Raw genomic sequence first — 22,014 nt, 5'->3', positions numbered from 1 at the left:
TTTAAATATCCTGTCTCACTTATAAATATGTCACATTACACAAGTAAAATGGGTTGAAAATGATGATTCATGTTGACTTTAAAAGGATGTTGTAAGCATGTTGTGATTTCATTGGCTTCTCTGGAAATTCACTGCTATCAGACTTTTGATCTTTAGTGATTTGTCACCATCAGAATCTTTAAAGGAATAGTTCACCCAAAAATGAAAATCCTCTCATGATTTACTTACCTTTAAGCCATCCCAGATGTTTGACTTTCCTTCTTCAGCAGAACCGAAATGAAGAACTTTATAAGCACATTTCAGCTCTGTAGGTCCACACAATGAAAGTGAATGGGTGGCATCAGGCTGCTGGGTATTTGATGGTCCAAAAGGCACATTTAGGCAGCATAAAAGTAATCCACACGACTCCAGTCGATCAGTTAATGTCTTTTGAAGCAAATCAACAGGTTTGTGTAAAAAAAGAAATCGATAATTAAAACTATTAACTTCGCTTCCTGCCAGCAGTCGATGCATCACGTGACGTAAGCGCAATGCTGCGTTCACACGAGAAGTCGGAAGCATGTGCTTTGTAAACAAGAGAGGAAAGAACGTCACGTGAGAGTTAGGTCATTTCAAACAGCAATCCAGCGCTGGCCAGAAGCAACGATTTAAAATTAAAAACGTTTTAATTATCAATTTGTTTCTCACACCAACCTATCGATTTTGGATCAGAAGACATTAATTGATTGACTGGAGTCATGTGGATTACTTTAACGCTGCCTAAATGTGCCTTTTGGACCGTCAAATAGCCAGCAGTCTAATGCTACCTGTTTACATACACTGTATGGACAAAAAGAGCTGAAATGTGCTTATAAAAATCTTCACTTCAGTTCTGCTGAAGAAAGAAAGTCATACACATCTGGGATGGCTTAAAGGTAAGTCAATCATGAGAGAATTTTCACTTTCGGTGAACTAACCCTTTAAATCAACTGTTGAGATGTCGTAAGCATGTTGTGACATTTTTACACTGTTACAGATGTGTGATCTACTGCCTGTGAGGTGTAATTTGATTGACAGGTATGGTAAGAACATTGGGCCTATCGGTTGATGCATTTTAGCTCAATGTGTGTGAATGCTTTTTGCACAGTAATGCTTCTAGTGCCTGTTTAACATGACTAACAGCAAACTAAACTGCATGACAGCCTGCCTAACCAGTGTCTTTATGGCTTGATAATACCTTAGCACATGCTTTGTGCAAATAAACTTATAACTTCCAACCCACAAACCTCCACTGCTTCTGCTCACAGACATTTGATATGGGTTTGCTAAACCACAGATACTGACGTAATGTAACAAAATGTATTATTGTATTGTAAAGTGAACCCAACGAAACCTGTCGAGAACATGTAGAGGTCATATATCATCCAAAAATCAAAAGAAAAAATTGAGAAATTACATTATGCTGATAGAGAATGATAATTATGCACATATTCCCCTGACATCCCACATTTAATAATAACAAAATTTTGTATATAACATAAAATAATATTTATTATTTAAATTGTAGTTAAGATGAGAATTTGGGAGGAAAATGTGCCTAATTTATTATTATTTAATAACATTTTACTGAAATAATAAAATAATTACCACTGAGAATATTGAATGATATAAAAAATTGGAATTATATATAAAACAAAAACAAATTAAAACTAAAACATTTGTCACAATGCAGAATAAACATAATATTCTGAAACAGACTTAATTTTCATGATGGAAACTATGTTTTATTTCTTTCTGATTTTAGAGCGAAATATGACCCCTGAAAATGTTTTTGTGAGATTCACGCAGCACTTTTTCATACTGTCTATCTACTTATCTACTGTTATATTGATTTTATCAGAGTATAATATAAGCACTAAAATAAGCACAGTCAAAACTGAAAACACTCTTTCTGGATGCATGAAACTGATATCAAAGTGCATCTTGTAAAACGATCCATTCTTGGTGTCTCAAATATTGACATTCTTATTTTCCTGGAAGGGGAGGTTTTATATTTTAAGCTTTGGTGGGATAGATGATAAAGTATGTTTTTCTATCATGACTCTGCATTATAATTGCATAGATGGAGAAGTTTCTCTCATGGAACCAGGGCTGGACCTTGTCCCTGAGCTAGAAGAGGATCAAACAGAAGAAACATCCCCAGAATTTGAACACCAATCAGAAAGCACTGCTCTGTAAGGGGAGAGGAGCCTAATCTTCACACAGCCAATCAAGGTCGATGTTCGGAATGGAATACTAGCATACTGCATTATATACTGTATACTGCCAGCAGTTATTTTTAAATTTACTAATAGTATATGAAACAGCATGCAATATGCATTGATAAACGTTTCAAACAGTAGTATCCGGGGGCCTGGGTAGCTCAGTGGTAAAATACGCTGGCTACCACCCCTGGAGTTCGCTAGTTCGAATCCCAGGGTGTGCTGAGTGACTCCAGCCAGGTCTCCTAAGCAACCAAATTGGCCCGGTTGCTAGGGAGGGTAGAGTCACATGGGGTAACCTCCTCGTGGTCGCTATAATGTGGTTTGTTCTCGTGGGGCGCATGGTGAATTGAGCGTGGTTGCCGTGGTGGATGGCGTGAAGCCTCCACACGCGCTATGTCTCCGTGGCAACGCGCTCAACAAGCCACGTGATAAGATGTGCGGGTTGACTGTCTCAGACGTGGAGGCAACTGGGATTTGTCCTCCGCCACCCGGACTGAGGCGAATCACTATGCGACCACGAGGACTTAGAGCACATCGGGAATTGGGCATTCCAAATTGGGAGAAAAAGGGGAAAAATCCCCCCCAGAAAGAACAGTAGTATCCTACATTGTGACCTAAACACATGGCATACAGCATATAGCGTCTAGTTATAATCTTGGAAAGAAATATGAAAATATTTACACTCAGGTTTATGTAAAAAATTCTAATTTTTGGCAGTACGATCACATGATGAGTCAAGAAATGTTAACCCTTCTGTGGTATTTAAAAAGGACACCTCCCTTTGGTATTTACGGTCATTTTTGACCAGAAGGGTCAGATGTGTTACCCTATTTTTTGATGATGATGATACCATTTGTTCTTCCCTGAAGATCAATAAAATTATGCATTTCTTTTGGGATTTTATGCTATTCTGATCTTATTTACTTATATATGTGTATGTATGTGTGTATATATATGTGTATGTATGTGTGTATATATATGTGTATGTGTGTATATATATATATATATATATATATATATATTATCATTAATTTGTTTACACAAACACATTTTTGTCTGATGGCTTGTTGTAACCTAATTTTATATTTTATCACAAGATATGCTTTTGGATATATTTAGACATGATCAAACTATTATTTATCCAATTTAGCATTTTAAATAGATTTGAAGTGTCAGTTTGTGCAGTTATTGTCATTATGCTTGCAATCAAACCATGCCATGGTGTTACAAACAGGAGGCACAGAATAAGCATTTTTCTACGAATTATTTATTTCAAACAGACAAATTTACTCAAAGTAAATGCATAATAATGTCAAGAAAATTAACATCAAAAAACAGAAATGAACTGAAAAAAAAAAAAAAATTTGAAAACATTTTGCAATTTCAAACTTTCTATAGTAAACATTTATTTTGCAAACGTGTGTGTATGTGTGAGTGTGTCATGAACTGGTGAGAAATAACACGGAGCCTTTTTTTTTTTTTTTTTTTTTTTTTTACATTTGTCAGAAAAACATTTTGTGTGTAAGTGGGTGTGTATGTTTTGCACTGAGGATGTTTTAGAGTCTCACCCTGTAATTTGTGTCTGTTTTTTCTGCATTGTGGTTGATTTATTGATTGTATTTGACAGACCAAAAACAATTGCTTTGTTTTTTGGTCTTTCCTGTTCATTTTCAATGGTCAGTCAATTTTGACCGTGAATACCAAAGGTGTCGTTTTTTTTTATGGTCACTTAGACTTATCGAATCAAGCCCTTTTTAATAAATATATATATATTAATTTTTTTAAAAAAATTTTTTATGTTTAGATGGAAAATGGAGGAAAATTCACCAAGTCATGTACTGCTCAGATAAAGGAAACTATTTTTATTAAATGAGGAAAATGTATTTCGTTCAAAAATGACCGAATACCATAGGAGGGTTAAACATATACTGTGCATAATCTACATACTGTAGACAGCAGAAATAATAGTATGCTAGTATGCTACTCGAACATAGCCATTTCCTTTAATCTTAGCTTTTACCCTTTGATAAAACAAACTACACAAACAAAATACAACAAATAAACAAAAAAAATCACTCTTTTAAGCACTGAAGCTTACTAGTATCTCTTTTTCCTCACAATGCTGGCACATTGTAACCATGTATGAGGGGGGAAAAAATTAGTATGCACATATTAACATGCTATACAATATTATTTTCTTTCACATAAAGAGGTGCAAAAAGCTGTCATTGGTTTGGGTTTTAAATGCGAATATGAATGTCTGAGTTTTGCGATATTTCGCATAGTTTGCTACACAAGCAGACGTGTTATTTATGCCTTGAAAATGTACCAAATTGCCAAAATCAACACTTTTTGTTAAATTTTATGACTATTATGGTGAAGGTTGCTTTTTCAGATTTAATTGCAGTGATTCATGTTCTCTTTTAATACTTTTTGTTTCTATATAAAATGTTTGGCAGGATGTTTGTAGACCAAAAATTGGACAAAAGTATAAAAAAAGTGGTTATCACAATGAATTTTTTTTTTTTTTTTTTTTTTTTTTATATAAAAGGCACACATGCAAAAGTATATTAATAAGCATGATTTGTATTATGGAGTATTTCTTCCTGGGGTGCAATACTGACTGTATGTAGTGTTTTATTTCATTGCAGTCATTTTACTTATTAAATAGTTTATATAAACTGTAATGCTGTTTTACATGGATTATCTTAGTGGAGTTTATACTTCATTGATGCTCTACTAAAATAAACCCTGTACATTCCATGAAATGTATCATTCTCAAAATGACCAAAGATAATACTCTTTTTAAAGTGTTAGATTCTCAATACTGTATAAGGTCTATAGGGGTATGCTTTATGTTGTATGCTATGCAAAAACAGCACTGACAACATTAATGTGAATAAAAGGGTTTATGGATCAGTTTAACCTCAGGAAACAGTCAGCTAGAAAGCCAAAAGCCATTCATCCCATTCAGATGGGGGTATGTATCTTTATTTCTGTGGATATGTTGTCATTATGGATTTTAAAAGGCTTTCTTAATTGTACATACTGATTTTGTGTCTCCCCATTTTGTACTTAATTGTACAAATATCCTGCAGCTGAGTTTTGTTCTTCACATTGCTAGTGTCCGAGATGAACAAACGTGTTGTCAAATTCATGTTGTTTTTTTCCAACACAACAGCTTTTTCCCACTAATTATATACGCAATAAATAATTAGAGAAACAAAATGGAATTCAAAAGTAGTTTTTTAAGCACAGTCAATTCTGAAAGAAATTTTAATTTATAGAAACATCAAGGAAACTGTCTACACTTTGCACTTAACGAAACTGGTGAACAGTTTTGGTTACATATATGTTAAAATATTATGTTGCATACTACAAAAACTGATTGTTAATAAATAAATATGCATAGCTTTTTGCTTAAAAGTTATGGTAACACTTTACAAGGTTGCATTTGTTAACATTAGAAAATGCATTAACAGCATTTATTAATCTTGGTTAATGTTAACTTTTTATATATGTGTTGTTGGTTTATATGTGTTGAAATTAATAACTATGATTAATAAATGCTGTAAAAGTATTGTTAATGTTAACTAATGTAGCTAACTAATATTAACAAATACAATCTTACTGTAAAAGTGTTACCACAGATATAAACTCTATGAAGGTGACTCTCACTAAGCTTGTCAAGAACATATCAGATCATATTTCACACCAATCAAAATAAAATAAATTATATATTTATTTAGAGAAAATGAAACCTATTTTTAAGACCATTTATTAAAAAAATTTTTTTACATTTTGATATTATTTATAATGACAATTCAGAACATTAACACTCCAAATTCTTATTAACCTAATGTGGAAAAAATTATAATAATTGGTATTATTTAAATAAAAAGTATTGTATGACAATAATAAGTATCGCCATTGAGATGAATGAGAATAAAAAAAAAAAAACTAAAAAAAAGTGAAACATCCAGATGCATTACAGGAATGAGAATGTGTGGGTAAATGTTCTTCATTTTCATGAAAATGCCACAATGTATTTTCACCTAAAATTATCTTTTATTTTTTTATTTATATAAATGATTGTGGGGTGAAATGTGACCTGGACAAGTTTTCATGAGATTCACCCTTGAAGATATACTTTAAGTCAAAATAACGAATACATTATAGTAGTTATGCCCAGTAAGCAATGAGAAACACAGCCACTGATAGACAGACGATGAGGTTGCCATTTACCAGGTGACTCATACAGCGGTTCTCCTGAAGGGAACACACTGAGACATCTGGAGGGGGAGATGTGGGTTTCTGTCCTGTGGTTTTCTTCTCCATTCCACAGATCCATAACAGAGCCGATTTCAGTTTAGATAAACCCTTCTCGCTGAACTCAGAACTACAGGAGTCTGATGAGAAATACAGTGCTCAGAATTACATGATAAAAACTGAAACTAAAACTGTTATAAGAGGTTCTGTATGTTTGACCAACATGGATATTGAGTATGTCACACTGAGGGATAAATACAAACTGTGGCCCCCAAAATGTATTTTGACACTAATGCCACATTTAATTTCATTGCATGAGAAAACAAAATATTAAATCAAGTAGCATTTATTTCAAAGACAGAGAGCACTAACACACTTTTTAAGCTAATCATTTCACTAAAAATGTAGATGTTACATGTTAAATGATAAAACTATATATATATATATATATATATATATATATATATATATATATATATATATATATATATACTATTTATAAAAAAACATGTATCTTATAGCCAAATGTCAGTGGAACATGTCCATAGTTAATGTGATGAACTATACCTGTGGTTACTCTTCTAGGACACCTATGTGAACTTGACCTTTCTTCTGAGAAAAAGGTCTAGCATAATTTGTTTGCAAATTGGTTTGATATTTTGTTATTAATGTTATTAAAGGACATTCAGACATTTTAAAGTTTAGCTTACATGCCCAAATACTTTTTGGGGCCCACTATGCTTAAAGATACTCTATATTTCATGTTAGAGTCTCCTAATTTATTCAGACTTCATATCCAGATCTTTAAGGACTGTTTCCCCATTTAAATATTTTGAATGACTTTGTCTCTCTCTGCTGGATAAATGGACTATTACAGTCTAAGGGATAAATGAATGGAATAGATGTGAGGATATGCTCTGCCACCCCTTGGTAGAACTGTTTGTTTACCTAATGCATGCCAAGACCTGTACAAAATGCATGTGCATCTGGACAAGTTACCTTCTTTCATGTGATGTGCATCACTTTCTGTTTCTTTTGTGTTCTGTGTGGCGCTCTCGATTGTGAAGACATCTGCATTTACAACCTCTTCACTCTTTTCCAGAGGATCAAAACGTGTGTACCATGTCAAACGACTGATCTGAAAAATGACAAATTAAGATTCAAGCCAAGATTTTAAGAAATGTACTGTAACCATGTTTATACTACATTGTGGGGACCAAATGTTACCACAAGGATAGTAAAACCCAAAAAAACCTACCTTGTGGGGCCCAGCCAGCGGTCCCCATGAGGGAAATGGCTTATTGAACACACTAAACGATGTTTTTTTGAAAATGTGAAAATGCAAAAAGGTTTCTGTGAGGGTTAGGTTTAGGGGTAGGGTTAGGGTTAGGGTTAGGGGATAGAAATTATCGTTAGATCTGTATAAAATCCATAAAATGCATGGAAGTCTATGGAGAGTCCCCACAATGATATAAAAACATGGTATGTGTATTTTTTCAATGGTAGGTGTGTTATTGTGAAATTATAAAATTGCAATTTGAATTGTAAAATCAAATCCATTGCAGAGCATTTTCTAAATTGTGAAATTGTGTATTCATGTATGTGTGACTATATATTTATACAGTATATATATATATATATATATGTGTGTGTGTGTGTGTGTGTGTGTGTGTGTGTGTGTGTGTGTGGGCAGGTTTAAGTGGTTTACGAGGACTTTTTTTAGGTTACAAACTGGTAATTACAAGGGTATTATGCTGTAAATGTGGTTTATGAGGACATTTCTAGTGTCCCTATAATTCAAATTGCTTAAAAAACATACTAAACAATGTTTTATTGAAAATGTAAAAATGCAGGAAGTTTTTTTGTGAGGGTTAGGTTTAGGAGTAGGGTTAGGGGATAGAATAAAAATCATTATGTCTATGGAGAGTCCTCATAATGATAGCTGCACCAACGTGCGTGCGTGCGTGCGTGCGTGCGTGCGTGCGTGCGTGTGTGTGTGTGTGTGTGTACAGTATTTAAATACTGTGAGCTGTGTATGTGCGTTCTGACCTGCTCTGGTTTGGGCTTTTCTGTAGCCAGACTAACACACACCACCATGATGAGAGTGATGACAGAGAGGATGATGGAGAAGTATAAATAATGAACATATTTGATGATTTCAGGCCTGGTGTCGTTCTCGTTGCAGAGTGGAATGGGGTAAACAAAATCCAGAATCATCCGTGCACACCCCACCAGCATTCCTAGCATTAGACCCCAGAATGCACCCTACGCCAACAACGAAAGAAAAAAATTATATATTAAAAATATCATTTTATTTTAATCATTATACAATATTCACTAACAAAATATTCATGATGCATTATACACTCAAAAAATATATTTTTAGCCTATTTTTGAGATTTATGAATTTAAATTTCATAACAAAATTCCATCAAATTGAATTGTGTTATGTTGAAAAAAATTATTTAATTATTATTATGAATCCAGCCCCTGTTGTTCCTCCCACTCAGCACCAGAGGGCTCCATCACCTGGAGATTGACTTTAACTCTCTGGACTCCATTTCCCATAATCCCCATATCTGTCAATGATTATCTGTTCACCTGTTTCCAATTCACCCAACTATTTAAGTCTCACTCTCACTCACTGTCATTGCAAAGTCTTGTTTTGCCCTGGCTGACATCTCTGAGTGTTCTCTGCATTTACTGCCTGTTCTGTGTATGATTCTGGACTGTTTACCCTGTTTTGACCCATTGCTGCCTGCCTGCTGTTACTACCCTGTTTTCCAGGATATTATCTGTGATTGCCTGCCACTTGCCCTGACCTCTTGCCTGTTTATTAACCATCTCTCTGGTTTGCCTTGTATATTACTATTGCTGGTGATTGATCCCTGTCTGTCTACATTACTACGTTTATTGTAAATGAAGCTGCACTTGGATCTCTACTCCGATGACTCATCGTTACAGAAGACTTCGTCCCAAATCGATCCAGCGGCTTTCTTCAGCTAACTACCAGGCTCTCCGCTCCATCAAACCCAGCAGCAAATGGATCCAAAAAAATGGATCTAGTGACATACTTCACACAGCTGAGCCAGGCGGACTTATCTATAAGGGAGTGCTCTCATTTCTTCTCCACTGTTGCCGTCCACACAGGATTTGATGTAAACCTGGGAGTCCAATTCTGTAAATGGATTTCAACACGCCGGTGGAGGGAATTGCCAGAGACTACACGTGGGAGGAATATGTAATGTTAATCTTAGAGACACTCGCTTCAGAGGATCCTCCTCTCTCCATCCCGGTTCCGGATTCCGAGCCTTCCACGCCCGAGTCTGCTCCACTCCTTGTCACAACCACGCCTCAGCCTGTTCCTTACCCTGTCACAATCACGCCACAGTCGGCTCCACATCGCAGCCACGCCTGAGTCTGCTCCACGTCACTTCAGTCAATCCTGAATTTACTTCACGCCAGGTCACAGCCAAGCCTCCCACGTCCCCTGTCTCCAAGTTGAATGATCTGCCATTGATATCGGTGCATTGGGCTACAAGAACCCTTCCTCACAAATTATCAGCGCCAACGCCCATGCCTGCCATGGACGAGACTTCTGGCTTGTTGGCCATCTCAGAGCCTACATTGGCCGTCTGGAGGAGAAGGAAAGGCTTCCGTTTCCAAGTCCCTGCCCATGCTTCTGACCACAGAGGTCGTTTCCCAGTCTCTGCCAGTGTTCACGACCACAGAGGTCGCTCCCGAGACTCTGCTCATACCCATGACCACTGAGGTCATTTCCCAGTCATCCTGGATGCTTAGCCTCGAGCCTGCAATGACTCTGCCTTCCATGGCACTGCTCCTCGAACTTCCCACAGCTCTGCCTTCTACGGCTTCACCCTTCGAGTCTGCCACAGCTCTACCTTCTACAACTCTGCCCCTCGAGCCTGCCACGGCTCAGCCTTCCATGGCTTTACCTCTCGAGCCTCCTACAGCTCCGTCTATCATGGCTCCGCTCTCGGAGTCTTCCATGGCTCCAGTCTCCAATCTGGGGTGACCACCCAGGCCTCTTGACCCTGTTTCAGCTCTGTGGTCATCAACCAGGTCTTCTGATCCAGTCCCTACTCTGAGATGGTCTCCTGACCATCCGCCTGATCTGCTCTTGCTCCCTTGGTCTCCTGGTCATCCACCTGACCTGCTCTGATATCCCTGGTCTCATGGACATTCGCCTTGTCTGCTCTGGCTCCCTTGGTCTCCTGGCCGTCCACCTGACCTACTTTGGTTTCCCTGGTCTCATGGACATTTGCCTTGTCTGCTCTGGCTCTGTTATGAATCCAGCCTCTGTTCCTCCCACTCACCACCAGAGGGATCCATCACCTGGAGATTGATTTTTAACTGTCTGGACTCCATTTCCCATAATTCCCACACCTGTCAATGATTATCTGTTCACCTATTTTCAATTCACCCAACTATTTAAGTCTCACTCTCACTGCAAGTCTTGTTTTGCCCTGGCTGACATCTGAGCGTTGTATGATTCTGGACTGTTTACCCTGTTTTGACCCATTGCTGCCTGCCTGCTGTTACTACCCTGTTTTCCCAGATATTGCCTGCCCTGACCTCTTGTTTATTAACTATCTCTCTGGTTTGCCTTGTATATTACTATTGCTGGTGATTGATCCCTGTCTATATTACTACGTTTATTGTAAAGCTGCACTTGGATCTCCAGTCCGATGACTCATTACAATTATATAGGCTTTTTTTTTTTTTTTTTTTTTTTTTTTTTAAATCTAAGATTTATTCAATTTCATAAAATGCCATCAAATTGAACTGTGCAATATTCAACAAATAAAACTTAAAATATTTAGTTTTTAAATGTTATTTTAACAATTTGATGGAATTTTATTATGAATTGAAATGTGTAAATTAAAAAAAGATTTTAGTCTAATTCTAAGATTTACTCTTTCATAAAATGCCATCAAATTGACTTGTTATATTTAACTAAATTAATAAAACTCTTTAAAGATTAGTCAATTTAATTTGGAATTTTGTTTTGAAATTTACATTTTTTTCATTTTATACATTTAAATTTAAGCCTACTTCTAAGATTTACGCAATTTAATAAATTCCATCAAACTAAATTGTGTAATGTTTAGCTAAATTAATTTAATAAAACCTAAAATATTTTATTAAAGATTAGTCAATTTAATTTGGAATTTTTTTTTTTTTAACTACAAGCTCAGAGACCCAATAGGAATATTGTGAATTGAGTGCTTTCAATGCTTGCTTGAAACATTTAAATATTAAGTAAAATGGTGTTAAACCTCCAAATACAACAATTTTGGAGTATTCTGATAAGATCAGTTTACATATGGTATACACAGATTAGCCAAACCATTAAAACAACTGAGAGGTGAAGTGATAAACATTATCTCGTTACAATGGCACCTGTCAAAGGGTGGGATATATTAGGCAACAAGTGAACAGTCACTTCTTGAATTTCATGTGCTGGAAGCAGGAGAAATGGACAAGCGTATGGATCTGAGCGACTTTGACAAGGGCCAAATTGTGATGGCTAGATCAGAATCAGAATGAGCTTTATTGCCATGTATACTTGCACATACAAGCAATTTGTCTTGGTGACAGAAGCTTCCAGTGCACAAACAATACAACAAGACAGAGATGATAAAAATAAAAATAAAAAAAAAAAGAATAAAAATAAAAAGCGAATCGAAAATATAAGTGTATATATAGAAATACACAATAAGACAAAAAAAAAAAAATATATATATATATATATATATATACACTGTATATACGTATGTACAAATACAAATCTGTTATATACAGATAGTGCAAGGGAATGTAATGGCACAAGAGGTAGGACATGTTGGATAAATATAAATAGACTAAGCTGTGTATTGCTCAATGGGGCAGTTTTAACTGTTCATGAGATGGATAGCCTGAGGGAAAAAAGCTGTTCCTGTGCCTGACGGTTCTGGTGCTCAGTGCTCTGTAGTGCCGGCCACAAGGCAACAGTTCAAAAAGGTAGTGGGCTGGGTGAGTGGGGTCCAGAGTGATTTTTCCAGCCCTTTTCTTCATTCTGGAAGTGTACAGTTCTTGAAGGGGGGGCAGGGGGCAACCAATAATCCTCTCAGCAGTCCGAACTGTCCTTTGTAGTCTTCTGATGTCCAAATTTTGTAGCTGAACCAAACCAGACAGTTATTGAAGTGCAGAGGACAGACTCAATGACTGCTGAGTAGAACTGTATCAGCAGCGCCTGTGGCAGGTTGAACTTCCTCAACCAGTGAAGGATGTACAACCTCTGCTGGGCCTTTTTCACAGTGGAGTCGATGTGGGTCTCCCACTTCAGGTCCTGTGAGATGGTGGTGCCCAGGAACCTGAATGACTCTACTGCTGCCACAGTGTTGTTCAGAATGGTGAGCGGGGCCAATGTTGTGGTGTTCCTCCTAAAGTCCACTATCATCTCCACTGTTTTGAGCATGTCCAGTGGTTAGTACCCACCAAAAGTGGTCCAACGAAGGACAACCTTGTGAACCGGCAACGGGGTCATGGTTGCCCAAGGCTCATTGATGCACGTGGGAAGCGAAGGCTAGCCCGTCTGGTCCGATCCCACAGAAGAGCTACTGTAGCACAAATTGCTGAAAAACTTAATGCTGGCCATGATAGAAAGGTGTCAGAACACACAGTGCATGGCAGCTTGCTGCTTATGGTGCTGCGTAGCCGTAGAATGGTCAGAGTGCCCATGCTGACCCCTGTCCACCACCGAAAGCGGCTACAATGGGCACATGAGTGTCAGAACTAGACCATGGAGCAATAGAAGAAGTTGGCCTAGTCTGATGAATCATGTTTTCTTTTAGATCATGTGGATGGCCGGATGCGTGTGCGTCATTTACCTGGGGAAGAGATGGCAGCAGGATGCATTATGGGAAGAAGGCAGGCTGGCGGAGGCAGTGTGATGCTCTGGGCAATGTTCTGCAGCGAAACATTGGGTCCTGGCATTCATGTAGATGTTACTTTGACATGTACCAACGACCTAAATATTGTTGCAGACCACATACATGGCAACAGTATTCCCTGATGGCAGTGGCCTCTTTCAGCAGGATAATGCACCCTGCCGCACTTCAAAAATTGTTCAGGAATGGTTTGAGGAACATGACAAAGGGTTCAAGGTGTTGACCTGGCCTCCAAATTCCCCAGATCTCAATCCGATTGAGCATCTATGGGATGTGCTGGACCAACAAGTCCAATCCATGGAGGCCCCATCTCGCAACTTACAGGACTTAAAGGTCTCCTGCTAACGTCTTGGTGCCAGATATCACAGGACACCTTCAGAGATCTTGTGGAGTCCATGCCTTGAAGGGTCAGAGCTGTTCTGGCGGCACGAGGGGGACCTACACGATATTAGGCAGGTGGTTTTAATGTTGTGGCTGATCAGTGTATTTTCCTTGACGAAAATGTGTTTGTTTTTAAACCCTGTTTAAATGTTTAGGGCCATCTAGTGTTATTGCCACTGTGACATTTTTATATTTAATGCAGGTAGGTTGTAAAATGTTGGTAGGCTGTACTATTTATCAAGAACTTTATAAAGAAAAAATAAAATTTTGTTGTCATTTTAGCTAGTTCTGGAAGTATGAAAATTGTAGTACATTATGCAGTGTTATGAAGCTTTCCTCCATATTAGTAAGAGGAGAGAAACTCTGAGTGCTTGATCTATGCACTAAAGTTGTGTACCTTCTCATTGGTCCGTTTCCAGAAGCAGCCTGCGAGGAAGATGACAGTTATGGGGGGCTGCAGGTACATACTGATGGACTGGATGTAGATGAAGAGCTGCCCACCCTGACTGGACTGAACCAGAGGAATCCACAACACTGACACCACCACTAACACCAATACAAATACTCTGTGACACACACACATTTCAGTCACCATTCACTTTCATTGCATCTCCTTTTGTGTTCCACAGAAGAAAGACAGTCATATGGGTTTAGAACAACGTAAGAAAGTATGCATTCTTAGAAACTGAATGATTGGTGGATTCTTCTTTTAAATCTTCACCTTACAGCTTGTCAATGGCCTACCTGCCCACGATCATGAGCTCCCATTCTGAGGCGGTGCGTCGAATGTTCCTCCAGAGATCCATTGTGAAAATAGTGCTGGAACTGTTGAATATGGAAGTCAAGGAGGACATGAGAGCAGCCAGCATCACAGCCATCATCAAACCCCTCAAACCTGAACAAACACACAGGAAACAATCAGTTCTGCTTCTCACATGATGAGAGCTCAAGAATATGGTTTTGAGCAGAAAATAACATCAAGTACAACCTGGGGGAAAATGTCCTAAAATGCAAAGAAATTAAGATAAAAACAAGGAATCACACTGATACCTGTAGGAAGGAGTTCCATGACCAGTTTGGCATAAGCAATGTCCGAGCAGCCCACTGGATTCCCACATACCTGTTGACACACATCAGGGTCTCCACAACCCACCTCATCTAGAATTCACACATACAATCTGATGAATTCAAAAGGACATGCAAATCATGTATTTTTTGATAAAATAAATGATATAAAGCAAATGTAAAACTAAACACTTCCAGCTAACAAATGGTTTGTATTGGCTACTCAGTGTCAGTGAGCTCTGATATCACTGTATATCAAATTACTAGGCCCTTAGTTCAAGGATTTAATCATGTAATCTTCCATCTTACATTTACATAATTACGTGCAAATTACATGGACATTTGTATGTCCTGCATTAAAGGACTAGTTTACCCAAAAATGAAAATTCTCTCATCATTTACTTTCCCTCAAGTCATCCCAGATGTATATGACTTTTTTCTTCTGCTGAATACAAACAACATTTTTTAGAAGAATATTTCAGACCTGTTGGTCCATATAATGCAAGTGAATGATGGTCAGAACTTTGAAGGTCCAAAAAGCACATAAAGGTAGCATAAAAGTAATCCATAAGACTCTAGTGGTTTAATCAAAGTCTTCAGAAGCAATATGATAGGTGTGGGTGAGAAACAGATAAATATTTAAGTCCTTTTTTACTATAAATCTCCACTTTCACTTCTACATTCTTCTTCTTTTGTTTTGGCGATTCACATTATTCATGCATATCACCACCTACTGGGCAGGGAGGAGAATTTATAGTAAATATTTCTTAAATATTGATCTGTTTCTCACCCACACCTATCATATTGAATCTGAAGATATGGATTTAACCACTGGAGTCTTATGGATTACTTTTATGCTGCCTTTATGTACTTTTTTGAGCTTCAAAGTTTTTGGAACCTGTTGACTTGCATTGTATGGACCTACAGAGCTGAAATATTCATCTAAAAATCTTTGTTTGTGTTCTGCAGAAGAAAGAAAGTCATACACGTCTGGGATGGCTTGAGGGTGAGTAAATGATAAGAGAATTTTCATTTTTGGGTGAACTACCCTTTAAACATTGGTGTTCTCTGTCCTCAGATTGAGTGTTTATTTCTTTAAGTGCACCTGGGTAAAGTATCCTGCTTATCATGCCTGGCAGCACCATCATAAAGAAGGGCAGAACTTTCAGGTAAGCAGCGAGCAGAGAGCCTCCTTTAGCATGAAGTATGTTCTTGGCCGCCAGTGAACGCTGCACTATAACCTGAGATATGAGGTATATGACAACAAAGTATCTTTCACCAGGTTCTGTAGCAGCATAAATATGTTACTGTGAAATTTACACAGATATAAAACATTCCATAAGGAAAAAAACTTTAGAATTCGGGTGAATTCAGGAAAACATTGGGACACTTTTTAATCTCAGTTAAAGGATTAGTTCACCAAAAAATATAAACAAAGATTTTTAGAAGAATATTTCAGCTCTGTAGGTCCATACAATGCATGTGAATGGTGACCAGAACTTTGAAGCTCCAAAAAAACACATAAAGGCAGCATAAAAGTAATCCATAAGACTCCAGTGGCTTAATCTGTTTCTTCTGAAGCGATCCAGTCGGTTTTGGGTGAGAACAGACCAAAATATAACCTCCATTTCACTGTACATCTTGTCATTGCAGTCTCTAGGCACGATCATGATTTCAAGCTCGATTACTCTTCCTAGTGCTTGACACATGCACAGAGTGCTAGATGGTGCTAGGAAGTGTAATCAAGCTTGAAATTGTGATCGCAAAGGAGACTGCAAATGTCAAAATTTATTGTGAAAAGGGGGATATAATTTGGTCTGTTCTCACCCAAAACCATTTGGATCGCTGCAGAAGACATAGATTAAACCACTGGAGTCGTATGGATTACTTTTATGCTGCATTTATTTGCTCTTTGGAGCTTCAAAGTTTTGTTCACCATTCACTTACAGAGCTGAGATATTCTTCTAAAAAATCTTTGTGTTCAGCAGAAGGAAAGTCATACACATCTGGGATGGCATGAGGGTGAGTAAATGATGAGAATTATCATTTTTGAGTGAACTATCCCTTTAAATTTACCTGATTTCACCCCATTTTAATCTAGAAAGAGATGCAAAAAGGGCTGTTTGCACCTAAACTATTCACACTGAGTCCTATGCCAAATATAAAATAAATAAATAAATAAATAAATAAAGTTTAGATCCTTGAATGAACTCAGCATGTGAACATTAATCTGCACCAAACCTCCAAATACAAAAACAACAAATCGATGTAGTACGATATTTCGGACTTGGTGTGAAGGAGTTTATAAAAATGTATTATAACCCATTACAGTTAAAGGTACAGTAAAGTTCGCCAAAAAAATTCAAATTCTGTAATAATTTACTCACCCTCATGTTGTTATTCATGCTGTCATTGTGCCTAACATGTCCTTTTGTGTTCCAATAGTTTGTATGAGAATGAATGTCATATTTGTGAGTAAATTATGACAGAATCTTTTTTTGGATGTCCTATCTCTTTAATGCCTTTTGGATTATAAACTACAATCAACACTGGTTTCTTTCACCTGGTCAGAACACCAGTACCACATGGAAGGGATGGACATGCCCAGGATTACTCCTGGCCAGGGCAGGTCAGAGGTCACAGGGTGACGGAATATGTGAAAGGCATCATCACGAGGGATTCCACATGTGGTGTTGGGGACGCGGACGGAGGGAATGGCATGAGGATACTTGTCCAGGACAGCCTGAAATCCTCCCACCTCTGCAAAACCTTTACAGTGAAAACAAGAGGAAACATGGTACAAAACATGATGATGAATTATAATAACTATAATTATGAGGTGGTAACCACATGTCAACCGAGAGGCATTAAAACTTTAAAAATGAGCTATTTCTTAATGCTATAGTGCTCTATAAACTTGAATCAGTAATGCTGCATGTTTATAAACGCCCTGCTAAATAACAGCTTAACTAGCCTCATGTGGTTTAATGGTCTCAGTCAATTCAAGCTGGTTTAGCTAGTCTCCCAGTCTAGCCAAGCTGGTCTTTCACTGGTCTAGCTCATCTGCCAGCCTGTTCAAGCAATGTTAAGCTGGTCTCGCAGACTGACCAGCTGACAAATGCTCCAAAACCCCTCTAAACTAGCAAAACGGACCAGCCTACTCAGCTTGGCCAGACTAAGAGACCAGATAACCACCTTTTTAGCGAAGTGTTTATATATTTTGATTGATTACTTTAATTGACTCTTGGTGTAAATGATTAAAGGGGTCATGTCATGAGGAATCACATTTTTCTTGATATTTTGACATATAAGAGTTCATTCTATTATAAAAACATACTGTAAATTTCAGAACTCAAAACTTCATCCCCAATGTAATAAAGGCATTTATTGAAACCAAGCTGCAAAATTCTCTTCTTCCGCAACTTCCCTACATCACTAGGGGGCCCATTAACTCATGACCACCTCTACAGCAAAAAAAATGGATGCCAACTTTACATCATCGTCACTTGGCTCCGCCCACTGGTGCTTCAGTTTGCAAACTGAGAGAGAGAAGGACAGACAGGCCTAGTGTGTCCTCACTTTTCCTGAACTGTATCTCTGAATCTGGACTATTTTGAATTATTTTTTTATATAAACATGCACTAGACAGACATCTTTGATGATTGTCTTGTATCTGGCGCTGCTTTTAAAAGACGCGGTGTCAAGTTACAACTCTGAAGCGAATAATGCCATTCTCTTTTATTCAGCTGCTCTGCCTCTTGCTGTTTTGACACAAATGCATCATGGACGCATTCTTTCGCTCATCTGTGCTATTTTTTATTGTTGGTGTCTGTAAACATGCACTAGATGGACGTCTTTGACTGTGTTGATGCATTTCCAGTGATGTAATACTGTATGTGTGCCTTTATTCACCGTACTTTGGACTATGTACAGTATGTGAATTATTTTTCGGCTCATATCAGCATGGATTATATGTTTTTTTGACTCATATACAGTGTGGATTGCTTGTGAACCAGTCATAATATGATTCAAGCTTTGCAAAGGAACTGTTATTGAAGAATGGGGCAGTTAAAAACACTTGGACCCGATCGCAAAACCATAAGTGAACCGTTTCATTCATGAATATTTTAAATGTCATGACTGTTTGATAGTTTATGGTGCTGAGTGTTAACAGTTGTGCTTGAAATGAACAGTAAAATGTATTCGGATGCAATGTGTTGGATGCGTGTCATGTGTAAACCCTGAAATATTGTTTTATAATTTTGTGGAGCTTGTTCATTCTCTTCCGACTGAGTTTCAAGTATTGCTGTATTTGAGGGGCTGCACGATGTTAGCTAATCATAACAGTGGGTGTTTACATTGAAGTTTTAAGGAGGCGCTTAGGCCAAAACCGAGTGTTTCAGACAGAGGGCCAGAAAAAGGGTTGAAAATGGTCATATATTACTAAATGAGGACTGTTTTGGTACAAAAAATAAAATAAAATTATATTATCAGTGGACCTCAGGAAAGATAATAAAACAATATAAAAAAATAGCATTTCATGACCACTTTAATGCCAATTCAAAACATAACGATGAACATAAATATCATGGTAACTCACTAAAGCCCATGAGGATCAGAGCTCCTATGATCATGATGAGAGTCTGAACTGCATCGGTGTAGATCACTGCTGCAAGACCACCTGCAATCACATAAGATCAGTCAAGAAAATATCTACCTGAATTCTGAAACTCTTCAAACTCTTCATTTAAAAGATTAAGAGTGACAGAATATCCACACCTGCAATAGTGTACACAGCAGTGATGCCCAGAAGCAAAACCACAGCGAGATATATATTCCACTGCAGCGCCTGCTGAATGAACACAGCTCCTGCATACATGTCCACCTGCATAGCGAGAGAGAACATAATTTCAAAGCTGTGGTCACAAAAACAGCTCTTTAAATGCGATTTTTAAATGCAGCACACTTACTGATATTTTTGTGAAGATGTAGATAAACAGATATAAAACACAAAGGAATAACTGTATTCTTTTGCCGCCAAATCTTTTCTGTAAATACTCTGGCATTGTTGTGACCTGAAAAATAATGCAGAATAATCATTTATTTATTATTTATTTATTATTATATAATTAAATCTGTAAAATAATTGAAAGGAATCTTTCGGGTTCAATACAAGTTAAGCACAATCGACAGCATTTGTGGCATATTTTGATAAGCACAAAAAATATTTTGATACTCGTCCCTTCTTTTCTTTAAAAAAGAAAGCAAATTTTGAGGTTACAGTGAGGGACTTACAATGGAAGTGAATGGGGCAAATTTTGGAGGGTTTAAAGCCAGAAATGTGAATCTTATAATTTTATAATAACACTTAGTACATTCATTCTTCTGTTAAAACTCATGTGTTTTACAAAATACATAATACAAAATGTATACATTTAATACAAAAAAATTAATACAACATTAGTGTATGATACAGAACAAAATGTGTAGCTCTGTTTCACCCTTGATGCAATGTAGATGGGCAAAAATAACCATCCCAAAAGCAGCACCATCAGCATGCCCTGCGTGTGAACAAGAGAAAGTTAATCTCATAGACAACAGAGCGGTCTTAAAACTTCACTTATTTAACTTAAAATCTTTACTTGACTTTAACCATAATTTCCTGCATAAACAAGAAGTATTTAGCAAGTCACTGCCATTCTCACATTCCATTCATAAGCAGTGGCACCGATACCAGCTGCCGCCCCAGAGCCTGCGAGCCCAATGAAGTGACCACTGCCCACATTACTGGCAAAAAGAGAGGCGCCCACCTACACAAACACAACAGATGAAAAAGATGTGAGCTGGAAATTGCATTTGATCCATATTATTCATATTTGCTATGTGTCCACGGGGGTCTACAGTGGCCCCAAAAGTACTTGGACACATAAGACACAATTTCAAACCAAGTAACTTTTATTTTAAAGAAAGATAGCAGAAGCACAATTTTCTATCAAAACATTTCATTAATTGCAAAAAGGGCTCAAAAAGTAAGTTTTGAGAAAAGTCTAGTGTCATTTGTTCATAGATGACACGTTTAATATTTTGTTAAATTCAATGACGTTCATACATTTTTAAGTGTGACTGAAGTCTTTTTTGGGCCTCCTTACTTAAAGTTAAAAAGTTAAAAATTTTATAGGCTATTAAAAACATATTTTAGAACTTACCGGCCACCAAGTCATGTTTTTGCCTGCCAAGAAATATCCATCCACTGTACTCCTCTTCGTCTTCCACATTGACTATTGAGTGAGAAAAGGTTATATGTATGCCAAAAATGCGATTTTACAGTATAAATTTGATAGCTAATGTGTACAGCTACTGTAGTAAAATTCAGCTATAATTTCTGTATTATTATAATGAGAGAATTTGAAGTCTGAAAAATCAAAACACTTATTATAGAGAAGCTTTTCTTTGCATCTTTTGATGTCAAGAAACTTACCCACAAGCCAACAGCCAGGACCAAGAGGAAGTAGATGACAAGCACCACTATATCTGTGCTGGCCAGAGTTGTCGGTGGTGATGTTCCCTCGGTGGTGGAGGATGGAGAAACATTGGGATGCTCGGTGACAGCCATGAGGTCAAAGGTCAATGAGTCTCTCAAGTGTATGTCGCTTTAAAACATAACAGGCCATAGATAATCTTCCTCATACGCACCCACATGCATACTCACACTTTAACATGCACACTGAATGTAATGATATCAGAAAACGTGACTTTAAGCCTTTACTGATTGTATTTTATCTAGCTTGTATTTGCATGTTAATACTTTTCTAAATATCACAGTTGTTTAAACTCATACTGGGAGTAAATTACAACAGAGGAATGGCAAATGTTTTCCTACGGAGTGTATGGACTCTAATGGGATCACGTGTTTCCCAACAGATGTATATAATTTACTGGATTTAATCTCTAAACAGAACAGAGAGAAAAGGATGCAAACCTACATCAGACTCGACAAAAGATGTGGAGTTGTTTGTAAAGTCAACTAAGTTGTTTGTAACGCTGCCCAGGTGTTAGCATAAACAATAGCCTCATCTGAGAAATCACATCTTTAGTCACCCATT

General features: G+C 37.4%; 2 protein-coding genes across 4 annotated transcripts in view; one reads left to right on the top strand and one right to left on the bottom strand.

Moving 5' to 3' along the window:
* LOC127451113 (rho GTPase-activating protein 17-like) overlaps positions 1-3,986 on the top strand; it is a 51,133-nt gene extending 47,147 nt beyond the window's left edge. For 2 of the 3 annotated variants that reach the window (XM_051715547.1, XM_051715545.1), the window contains one exon: positions 2,102-3,986. In XM_051715547.1, coding sequence (XP_051571507.1) covers positions 2,102-2,217 — 116 coding nt within the window. In that variant the 3' untranslated portion in view covers positions 2,218-3,986. Of the gene's footprint in view, positions 1-1,015; positions 1,057-2,101 lie in introns of all 3 variants that reach the window. The other variant, XM_051715546.1, reaches the window with a different exon arrangement.
* On the bottom strand, positions 3,693-21,524 carry LOC127451115 (sodium/myo-inositol cotransporter 2-like). The gene is made up of 15 exons (XM_051715552.1): positions 21,390-21,524; positions 21,118-21,189; positions 20,617-20,721; positions 20,413-20,472; positions 19,882-19,986; positions 19,691-19,796; positions 19,512-19,592; positions 17,475-17,680; positions 16,017-16,152; positions 14,897-15,004; positions 14,591-14,741; positions 14,244-14,412; positions 8,562-8,777; positions 7,512-7,650; positions 3,693-6,652 (listed from the first exon to the last, which is right to left on the bottom strand). The coding sequence occupies exons 1-15, from the start codon at positions 21,522-21,524 to the stop codon at positions 6,426-6,428; spliced, it is 2,016 nt and encodes a 671-aa protein (XP_051571512.1). The 3' UTR covers positions 3,693-6,425.
* Between the last annotated feature and the right edge of the window lie 490 nt (positions 21,525-22,014).

This window comes from Myxocyprinus asiaticus, chromosome 14, assembly GCF_019703515.2.
Source record: "Myxocyprinus asiaticus isolate MX2 ecotype Aquarium Trade chromosome 14, UBuf_Myxa_2, whole genome shotgun sequence".
NCBI lineage: Eukaryota > Metazoa > Chordata > Actinopteri > Cypriniformes > Catostomidae > Myxocyprinus > Myxocyprinus asiaticus.
Note: the sequence above shows the minus strand (reverse complement) of the source record. Positions and strands in the feature narration are given on the sequence as shown.